Source organism: Hylaeus volcanicus, chromosome 1, assembly GCF_026283585.1.
Source record: "Hylaeus volcanicus isolate JK05 chromosome 1, UHH_iyHylVolc1.0_haploid, whole genome shotgun sequence".
In the NCBI taxonomy this organism is placed as follows: domain Eukaryota; kingdom Metazoa; phylum Arthropoda; class Insecta; order Hymenoptera; family Colletidae; genus Hylaeus; species Hylaeus volcanicus.
The window spans coordinates 20063535-20075001 of NC_071976.1; the positions used below are offsets into that span (position 1 = coordinate 20063535).

The 11467-nt window shown below is 41.2% G+C and overlaps 1 protein-coding gene across 1 annotated transcript; it reads right to left on the bottom strand.

The window, feature by feature from the left end:
* Window positions 1-570: 570 nt before the first annotated feature.
* LOC128873277 (synaptic vesicle 2-related protein-like) lies at window positions 571-6683 on the bottom strand. The gene is made up of 12 exons (XM_054116737.1): window positions 6604-6683; window positions 5082-5241; window positions 4727-4960; window positions 4384-4546; window positions 4153-4274; window positions 3728-3972; window positions 3376-3521; window positions 2396-2555; window positions 1778-1892; window positions 1518-1677; window positions 1315-1442; window positions 571-1241 (listed from the first exon to the last, which is right to left on the bottom strand). Exons 2-12 carry the CDS (start codon window positions 5146-5148, stop codon window positions 1120-1122), a joined length of 1662 nt encoding a protein of 553 aa, XP_053972712.1. The 5' UTR covers window positions 5149-5241; window positions 6604-6683; the 3' UTR covers window positions 571-1119.
* Window positions 6684-11467: the final 4784 nt, after the last annotated feature.

Here is an 11467-nt window from a genome sequence, read left to right on the forward strand (position 1 = left end):
CAATAGCCGGCAGATCTATACAACCTCGAGCACTAAACAGTTTCTGAGATATCTAGCAATATAAAAAAATAAAAAAAATACCAGTCCAGTCGATCGATCGTGCTGTTTGACCAAGGAACAGACCGTGAAGGAGCGTCGCGATCGAGCGCGTCCGCGACGCCTTGACTTTCTCCCATTGTAATTCTCGTACGAACTTTTATGGACACGCGTAATTACTCGATCAACGTGGCCGCCGCGAACGTGTCGAGATCCCGGGCGCGAGATAAAGCCCCGTCCACACGAAAGCTGTTGGGGGCCTCCAGGCGGCGTGTGTACGGGATCGAGAAGAACGAGCATGTGGGTGAAGGCTGGAGGGCTCTCCAGGATGTGTCGAAAGTGAAACCCAAGGCCTCGTGCACATCCTTGCCGTATGCACACGCAGATGCGCGAGGAACGCCGTAAGATTCGTCCTCGAAGCGCTCGATCATCGTTTCGGATCGATATCGATCCTCCCTGGGCGACCGTGAAGGGTGGACGTCGAAGGCTGCGAAATTTCCATCGACGACGTTGCGCAACGACTTCGTTCTTCCATGTAAAATAATAAAGCTGTGAGAAGAAGCGTGAGGATTTTGAACAGATTTGGTGTGATTTCGGAGCGTAAGCGGTTGGAATTTGTATTACTTTTATTACTTTTAATAGAAGTAGAATGAAAAGTGATGAATACTGCATGCGTACAAAACAATGTGGCAATAGAAAACTGTATACAATGAATGATAAATCTATACTTTGTGAGATAAGTGACCAGGAATGAAGTGTGATTAATTGATATCATTCTGAATGGAATGTCTTAGGTCAGGTCTACTGTCCTTTATGCTTGAGTATTAAATCGCATCTGTACTTCATAGAAATATCGGTTATTTTAGACAGGATACGCCAAGTATCCTTCCCTCGACGACAACTTGGCAAGCAATTGGATATCGTGACGCAAATGCATCTGAATTTATCGCATCCTCGCGATCCTTTGGCCTTTGCTCGTCCTCGAGCGCTCTTCACTTCGTTTAGCCCAATTCAACCAGAGATATTCCCTTAGCAAACCAAACGAAAACTCGGCGAAACGCTTCACTGGCTTTCAACGAAGAATTACTGCGCGAACTCTGGGCGGATGGAAGCGATATCGAATCCGTGAATGCTTGCGCGAAGGCAGCTTCCTCCGGTCGTGGTCTTCTTAGCGGCGGCCAAGAAACAGGTTAACACGATTGAAACTGGAATGAAGAGGAATTATGGTAGCGTCCATAATGAAAAATATTGGATCACGAAGTAAAGAGCGTGGCTTACGTATGACGAAGCCTGCCAGGACGATCAGTGGCGCCAGGCAGCCATACTCTAGCAGAACTGGGAAAAGAAGACTTCCGACGATAGATCCTAGTCTTCCAGCTGTCCACACCAGGCTCACTGCGATGGTCCTGGTTTCCAGAAGATGAAAATGAACCCAATTATTCGATTAACATTTGTAAACTGAGAATTTATTGACAAAGTACCTTAACGAAGTTGGGAAGAGGATAACAGCTGCGCTAACGACAACGTTAAGGTTGGTGGTCATCAGTCCTACGAATGTGCACATCAGTACCAACGTGGACATTGCGTTAGAAGACCAATTCAAGTACACTATGCAGAAAAGTGCCACCCCGTAACAGACGACTAAAACAAGAAAGAATATGTGATTTTAGCAGGAAAATTTTGGAACCCACTTTATAAATAATCTTTGCAAAAAGAGTGGTGAGAGTGGTTAAATACTCACACAGCAAGTTCTTCTGATTAATGATCTTCAGTACGAGAGTAGCCACCAGGATGCAAATGATCGTAAAGGTATACATAATAACAGTGCTCATGTAAACCGATTCGTTTATGACGGCCTAGAAAACGTGCACCAAAACATGTCATTACTGAAAACTTTGAAACCATAAATGAAAAGTGTAACTTAATCAAAAGTATAAATTCTGTCTAGGAAGTTACACTTGTAACGCGCGGCATTCCGCGCGCCTACTTGTTATTTCTAAAGATCTTATTACAAGTACGCAGCCATTAGCTCGCTGTTACTCGCGACAAAGGATCAACAAATGATTCTTTTCCCGCGAGTAATACATGAGTGGAGACCCGCGAAGGAGATACAAGGAAATAGGAGGGAAATGGAAGGAAATAAAGTTCCTTCGATCTCCAGTTACAATCTTAGAAACTAAGATTGTTCGAACGATCCTTCATCGCGAGTAATAGTGAGCTAATAGGTGCAAACTTGTAATAAGATCTTTAGATATAAAAACTAGGTGCAGATTCTCTTTCCTGCCTCATTCTGCGTGGAAATTTAACGCAAGCTTTTCTATACTAGCAGAAAGTATAAACTCAATGATCTCACGCTTACACAACTTGTCCCGTCTGTCGTGGAATTGCCATTTGCGTTGGTGGAGAAGTCCAGGATGTCGCAAAACGTTGTTTTCTGGTCTGTTGTTGCATTAGTTTGCGATACAAAATTGCCCAATATCACGAACAGCTCCGGTTGCCACAGGCGAATAGTATTTGTGCTGCAAAAGATGATTATACATGTATACAAATATTAATTACTACATATAAAGTTTGAGGTACGCGGAATATTATTTTTATCAACAAACGAAATTTACGTCCAAGGGAATAAAAAATCTTTCTTTCTGACGTCGAACTAATCTCGACACGTCATGCAACTATGCATGGCACGAGAACGACGTATTAGGTTGATAAGGCGAGCGTGTCGTTCGTCATACCGCACCTAGTCAGCTGATATGTACTTTGCTCTCGCGTTCTGATAAAAATATGGATACTTAACAGCGTCCTAATTAATTTTTAACTTCTCTTTACTGCCCAGGCACACTCTGCGATCGATCACGATTAATTATGTGATCTGTTCATTATGTCAGCAGTGCATTATTGTGCGATGGGGTTTCTACAGGTAAGATTTAATAAATATTAAAATAAAACTGCATCAGTCACATGTCTGATAAATTTTCTTATCGGTGGTTACCAAAAGTGTAGAGTTAAGTAGCGCTTATCAACATCATCATAGACATCGTCCAGCCGATCGACGTGTAAAAAGCTTTCGTATCTCGTAACAAAGATAAATGGACTTAAACGCTACTATCATAATTAACGACTCGTGTGATTGATAAGCGTTCGAAAGCAGTCGTGCGCTCACGCATATAGTTGTTGAGTGCATAACGTTTTAAATGTGATCGAAATAAAGAAAATATAGCTACAATAGGTGAAAAAGAACTGGAGTACTGATAATTATTATTTATATATATTATCCGATGAGAAATTCCTTCTCCCAAACAATCAAACAACATACATAACAGAAATTGATTTACTCACGCCAACATCGTTCCAAATTGAATAAGAGTGACCAAGAGGATTCGAGGCAAGTGCGGATAAAAGAAAATGGCTGTCTTCTGAGACTTCTGATTCAGGTTAGCGTCGCTAGACGCTTTGTGATAGGATTCGTCTGCCAAGTCCAATATCTTGGTAAAACAGTAAATAAAGATACTTGAATTACTGCATACATAAATCTTTAAAACAATCGATTTCTCCGTAAACAAACTTTACACTCAGCAGTTTCAAAGATACGCGGTCGACCTAGTTTCACAAAGTTCCGCGATAACATCTGCATTCCGATACACGCTTTCCATCACCAAAGCTATTCATACTGCCATTTCGGATATCTTACCGGATATTCGTTGGCAGGTCTTCCCGTGTTGAGTTTGTAAATCATTTTGAAGACTTTCATCGCTTCCTCGTTACGACCGCGCGACATCAAGAACTTCGGACTCTCTGGAAACAGGAAGAGAAAGACGGTGCCTAACAGCGTCGGGACGCCGCACAGAGAGAGATAAATTCTCCAGGAGTTGAAAACGAAAGCACCGTTCCAGATGACGATGGACCACGGTTGAGGGACCACCAACCATCCCAGTGCTAAAAAGTAAAGCGACTTAGTCAATCATGGAGACACTAATTGAAATAGGTCTTGGAGAGTTTTTAAAATGAAAACTATTCGATGGATCGAAATGAAACTTTTTATGCTTATTAATATACTTCTAGAGAAGTCACGTGAATTTTTTCATGTATTTTATTTCAATAATGTGTGAGCAGTACCTGCAGCCACGATGGTCCCGAATATAAGAGAAAATCCGACGAATAGGGGGATTCGCCCTCTTCCTTTGATTCCGTAGAACTCGGAACAGTATGTCACTATTGCTGCGTGAGGGCCACTTAGTCTGAAACATGAGAAATTACATAGAATTGTTTGAAATCAGGTGGGAAGATAAGGGATCCTCAATTATGAAATATTGACTTTAATGAGTCAGATAATAATCGAGCACTCACATAACACCGTTGATAAACTTAAAGGACGCTAGTGTCCAAAAGTTTTGCGAGAAACCCGTGAGAATATTGCAAATTCCGTCTGCCATGGAGCCATAGATGACGACAGACCTTCTGCCTCGAACGTCGGCTACGTAGCCCCATAGAAACCCGCTTGAAACCATCCCTATTTAAAATTAACGAAAGAACTATTTGAGCCATGCAATTTGTAATAAAGAAAATCTTATTCTATTAGTAGATAATAAAAATAAAAGACCTGGCCAAATGACATGTTTCACTCTATATATTATTCTTAATAACCATCTAACGAAGCATTTCTTGTGTGTTCAAATAGGATGCTACCCACCAACGAAAGTGATGGCATTCAGGACTCCTTTTTGGAACAGTGTGGTCTTCAAATCGCACTCTATGGTCGGAAGAATTATCGATATGGACGTAGCGTCCATTCCACCTGCCCATGCCGCTGGAATGACCGCCAGAAGAAGAAGGAACTGAAACTTTCCGCTTCCGGCGGCTGCAATGGCCGTCTCGAAGTCTGCTGGCTTCTTCTCGTGAAGATCTTTGCCCATGTTCCCTACCGCTGAGTTTAAATTCATTTTATTTTATTTTTTAGGAAAGAAACTACTTCTTGGTTCTTTGAAAATAACGTTTGGTCTGGTAAGTATTACTTTTTCCATTGGAAAAAGAAACATCGAACTCACCGGAAGCATTTTTCTCTGGAACAGCAATGATGCTGTCATTGTTGAGTGGCATTCTGGGGGAGATCATCCATCGGATTTCAAAAATCCACGGGAAGGATTAAAATGGTCAAAATCCTAATCTCAACTCACTGCTAGTCTTTAGATCATCCGCGGCATACTTCTGGGTATGGTGCAGAAATAAAAAACCGAAATGATGATATTCGAGTAATTGTTAAATGTTATCTTCGTCTACTCTCCACTATCTTTTCTTAAGTATTAGAAAATCGTTCGTAAACAATTTGATTTCTTGAGCAAACGTGCATAGCCCAATTTTAAGTGGCTAACGCCAAATTCTTTCGCGTTAGTTAGAAAAAATTCGAATAAAGAATTTATATTTAATAAAAAGTATAAACTTTTCATAAGGCTTCTAAGTGTCACGCAACCCACGAGGTTTCAATTTCACAACTATTCTTTATCGTTGCACGACAGTTGCCAAGGTGCAACATCGCGGATCAACGCCAGCGATTTTATCAATTAAATTGTATCCTTCCGTTCGCGAAAAATACTCTTTAAAATCGAGAAAGCGAAGAGGCTACGAGTAAAAATCCTTTTGGAAATATATTCTTGCTGCAACATTGATAGGAAGAACTCCCAAAGCATTCCGAAACAGCTTATCGAGATTTCGTTACGTAATGCGTCACAGAATCGGTGGTGTGGCTGCTCGCGATATCATAAATCATAGCACGTATCGTAAGACAATAAAAATGTACGTAACTGCGCACGTCAGTCCAGATAAGTTCTTGTTGCACGTATATGGAAAACGGTATGCAACCTCGGAACCTATCAATTACGTCTTGCCCAAGGCGTTGCGCATAAGCGATTCAATATTTTTGTTCCTTTGCTAGTATTTATAAGTAATCGAATCAACGCTTTCGAGCCTCGAGTTCGATTCTTCTTCGAAACACATAGAGATTACATGGAGTAACAATCGATATTTACAAGTACACTCATAAGAAAATAATTATTAATTATTTATTATTTTCTTATATTACTTTATATAATTATATAAATATTCATTTCTATTCTGGATAGTCTCTGTGGACTTTCAGAAGGACCCAGACTTGACAAGTTCATTTCCATAAAAAAAAGGAAACGCTTTGTTCCCTCGTTTCTACACGGCAATTAAAATCGCTGATAGTTGGTTTTGCGTTATCGATCAACGAACAGCAGTGACTTCTCTTAACTCAAGTGGCAAGTTACACGCTTCGGGTACTTTGACAGCTGCTTTGTTCCTTTGTTGTGCTCGATACAGGAAATATCATGTCCACCCTGACCTTACGCTCGCGATACTAGCGGCCAGATACCCGTTGAAAATTATTGAAACCAGCGGCCATTTTTCCTCTAAAAATTCTAATATTACCAGCGATGAGCAACAAATTTTTAGCTAAACTTTTTACTCATTCTAACACTGTACCCCAAACTTTAAAGCAGTCTGACATAGTGTCATACACTCACTCGACACGAACAAACTTATCAGCCTTACCGAAAAGAACTCGATATTTATCACGATTTTTATTGTCACTGGCGCAATTCATTGAACGCTACACGAAGATTCGAACTTTCCTTTTAAGACTACTGGCGTTTTCTTAATTTTCGTCTTTCTTTATATGTGATGGGTCGAACGATAACGACGCTTACGTAGATTAAAATCTCTTCGAACTCTTTGTGTCTCGAAAATAACGACGGTTATCGTGTCAACTGTGAAGACGAATTATTGTTTACGTGTCCATCGACAACAAAACAACAAACAGCGATTTGATGGATTTTTGAATTGCCAGACGATTCCAGGATCATTTCTCTGTCTTTCAGTTGTACACTGATTGTGTATAGGCCAGACATTGAATCATCTCTTGCAGTGATAGATTCTTTTTAACCGACTTCGAAAAGGAGGAGATTACTCAATTCGACATGTATATATTTTTTTTTTTTTTAATGTCTGTTCACCGATTACGCCGATATGGCTTGACCAATCGGAATGAATCGTGTTGCATCTTGTAGAGCATGCCCCCCCCCCTGGTGGTCCCATTATCACGACTTTTTGCGATTTGTCATTCTTTACCCGTTTTTTTTGCCAAAAAAACGTAATTTTGATTATGTAAATGCGCCGATTACGCCGATATGGCTTGACCAATCGGAATGAATTCTGTTGCATCCTGTAGAGCATGTTCCCCCGGCGATCCTGCTGTCAAGACTTTTTGCGATTTGTCATTTTTTACCCGTCTTTTTACCAAAAAACCGTGATTTTTAGGTATGCTTGCCGATTATGTCGAGATGGCTTGATGAATCGGAGTGAAACCTCTTGCATCTTGTCGAATATTTCTTCCAATTGGTCGCGTAAAAGAAACATTTTGTGATTTGTCATTTTTTACCCGTTTTTTTTTTAAACAGAAACATTTTGTCTTGCTTCTTACTCCGAGACGGATGGACCAATCAGATTGAAACTTCTTGCATCTGGAAGAGCATTTGCCATTTGGTCCCATAACAAAACATTTGTCCTTGTCTTATTTTTTACCACTTTATATCACTTTTTATCGCAAAAAGCGTACTATTTCACGTATGTTTGGCCTGAAACCGATGAAATCGATGAAACCCCTTACATTTTTCTGCCGGAGAGGTTTTCGCAATGATCACAGATGCAAAAATTTATGAATTTCTGTATTGTTTATAACTATTGTTATCGCAAACTTCCTATTATATGATGTAACTCGGTGAGGAAATTACCGAGCGCGATGGAACCTTCCGCATTTTATAATAGATGAATTCGTGATGTTCCCATTTGCAAAAATTTATCGACACTTCTATTGTTTAAAATCATTGTTGGTGCGAAATTGTTATGCTGTGGTGTAGCTCGACAAGGAATTTACCAAACGCAATCAATCCTTTCACATGTATTTGCACATGTATTCCTGATAATCCCATTTGCAATTATACAGGGTGTCCAAAAAATGTTGGATGTCCTTGAATAGGGTGTTTCGGCGGGAGAGGGCGTGGGGATGATTTGAAACAATTTTTTCTTAACGCAAATGTTGTTCAAGGCTTCGTTAAGGAGATATTGACAGAAACCCCCGACCAATGCGGGGTAGCATAGGCCCCGCAGGCGCTTCTCCGGCATACTCGCGCTCTGATTGGTCGGGAGTTTCTGTTTCTGGAATATCTCCTTAACAAAGCCTCGAGCAACATTTTCGCTAAGGAAAAATTGTTTTCAACCCCGACACCCCCGCGGAACAAGCCTTTTCAAGGACCTCCAACGTTTTTAGGTCATCCTATATATTGCTCATAACTGTTGTTATTGCATAAAACCTATTGGTTATATATTGCCACTAAAAAGAGTGAAATAAAATAATTTTTTGGAAAAAAAAATTTAACCGACATCAAAAAAGGTACAGTGAAAAGTATGAAATAATTTCTTGGTAATTTATATAAATACGCACTAGCATGAAAAGCATGAAATAATTTCTAGTTATTTATATGAATCTACATTATCGACCGAGCACTCCACATTATCGACAGAGCGACCTGCATTATCGACAGAGCACTCTACATTACCGACAGAGTAACCTGCATTATCGACCGAAAACTCTACATTACCGACAGAGTATCCTGCATTACCGACCGAGACTCTACATTTCCGACAGGGTGATCTCCATTGCCGAGAGAGTAACCTGCATTATCAACAGAGCTCTCCACATTACCGAAAGAGTAACCTGCATAATTGACCGAGCACTCTACATTACCGACAGAGCAACCTGCATAACCGCCCGAGACTCTACATCCCCGACAGAGCGATCTGCATTACCGATCGAGTAACCTGCATTATCGACAGAGCTCTTCACATTACCGACAGAGTAACCCGCATTATCGTCCGAGCACTCTACATTACCGACAGAGCAACCTGCATAACCGACCGAGCACTCTACATTACCGACAGAGTGATTTGCATTATCGTCCGAGCACTCTACATTATCGACGGTGCACTCCACAACACCTACAGAGTAACCTGCATTATAGACAGTGCACACCACAACACCTACAGAGTAACCTGCATTATCGACAGAACACTCTACAGTACCGACAGAGCAACCTGCATTAGCGACCGAGCACTCCACATTACCGGCGGAGCGGTGAACAGACATTTAAAAAAAAAAATACATGTCAAATTGAGTAACCTTCTCCTTTTCGAAGTCGGTTAAAAATACAGCAAGCGGAGCGTTCACATGCCAATTGAACGTTGGAGCGTTCCATTCGGAGGGTCGTTAAGTTTTTCACAAACCCAGGAAACCCTGGACGAGGGCGAAGCCTCGTGACGAATATGGAGCCTCTCCTCGCATCTTCGGAACACGTTTTCACTTTTTCCTAATCACCGCGCTAGTGAAAGCTCACGGCTCGTGCTCGCCCATTGTCCAGGAGACGAAAGGCTCGCAGAGGGATCGGGATCTGTTCATCCCCGGCGAGGTTGACAGATCGCCTTTCACGGCGAATCAAACGACGATAAAATCCGTCTGGATTCGAACTCCTCGGTCGAGAACTGCGCGAGGAAATTGACTCCTCGGATTGCGAACCTGTCTGTACGTGATGCAAACGCGATTATGCATACCCTCCTATAGAGTCCTCGACAAAAGGATTCGCGACAATCTGTTCTGGAGTACGTTTGCAAAGAGTTCAAATTATTAATCGAACTTCGCCAGTCGCGGGGTACATATTCGTGAGCGCAGCGATCTTAACCTTTCGTTGCTAGAATTTCATTTTATTTTCCAATCGACAGATCTCTCCACATTACCGACAGAGTAATTACCAAATTACCTGCATTATCGACCGAACGCTCTGCATTACCGGTAGAGTAACCTGCATTATCGACCGGGACTCTACATTACCGACAGAGTGACCTGCATTATCGACCGAACGCTCTGCATTACCGGCAGAGTAACCTGCACTCTGTCGGTAATGTAGAGTGCTCGGTCGATAATGCAGGTCACTCTGTCGGTAATGTGAAGTGCTCGGTCGATAATGCAGTTTCATATACATTAACTAGAAATTATTTCATGCTTCTCATTACATTTTCCCATAATTTTAAACAATTATATCTAGAACTAGTGCGTATTCATATAAATTAACAAGAAATTATTTCATACTTTTCACTGTACCTTTTTTGAAGTCGGTTAAATTTTTTTCCAAAAAATTATTTTATATCGAAAAGTGATAATATACTTATTTATGACAACATTACGCACGGATGTGGAGAGAGTACTTACGTCACTAGATCTACCTAGGAAGGCTGCTTCGAAAAAGCTTATAATTTCTATACAGATTACCAATTATTCATGAAACTTGGCATAAACATTATTCAAAGTATGTACTTTTAACACACATATACGATATTCATATCGGACATTCACCATCGTCCGAAAAAATTTCCAAAAATAAGCATACGAATTTAAAGAACTTCAATATTATTTATTTTTTTTTTTAATATTTGTACATTCCAAATGAATTCTTCTCAACAAAATTCCTGTGCTTTTCCAATGAAGATATCCTCAGTCATCTTCTCGTACAGGAGCGGAATCCTCGTCGGAAGAGAAGAGCCTCTGATTGGTCTTCATCATCGCAGCGTTGTACTCCTGGCTGGCCTCCCTCGCGCGGCGATACTCCAGCGAGCGCATGTACTCCGACACCTGCGGGCGAGGAAAGAGTTACAAGGTCAGGTCGCATCGCAAGAACGCGTGGCTCGTTTCACCGGAGTAATTAAAGTTTCCTGTTTTAAAGACTCCAGCCGGGATCGCCGTTGCGTGGCAAGTGGCCTGCTTTCAGGCGCTTCGAACGATTCGAAGCAAGTTCGACGATCATTTCACCGTGCTAATTAGAGTCCCCGTTCGTTAGTTGAAATATAGACTCAATAATCGGGCTGGATCTCTCGCAAAGTCGCACGCACGCCCATCGGCCACGGAACCGCGCGCGGTTTAATGCGAAAAGGAACGCGCTGGATCCAGGGCACAGGAAACGATACTCCTCGGTTCATCTTTTTTATTATTTTTTTGTATTGGTTTCTGTTCTCTATGGCTCAGTGGTTCTTAACCCTTTCGAGCTTAGCAGAAATCGAATCGAGAGGATTCTCTGTTCAATACTGAGATTGGAAAGCAGAGATTGAATCTCGGGCGAATATTATCCGAAGGGGAAGTAATGTTAAGAAATGTAACTCAAGTTCATTTTATATCGATGGCAAGTTTAACGATCAACGTTTGGAGTACAGGTGCCAAGTCATCTTCAAGCTCCATACAGAAATGAAAATAAATTGGATCCGTAGATCCACTTTGCCATCGTTTGGCAAAAACTGAAAATCTAATTGCACTAGT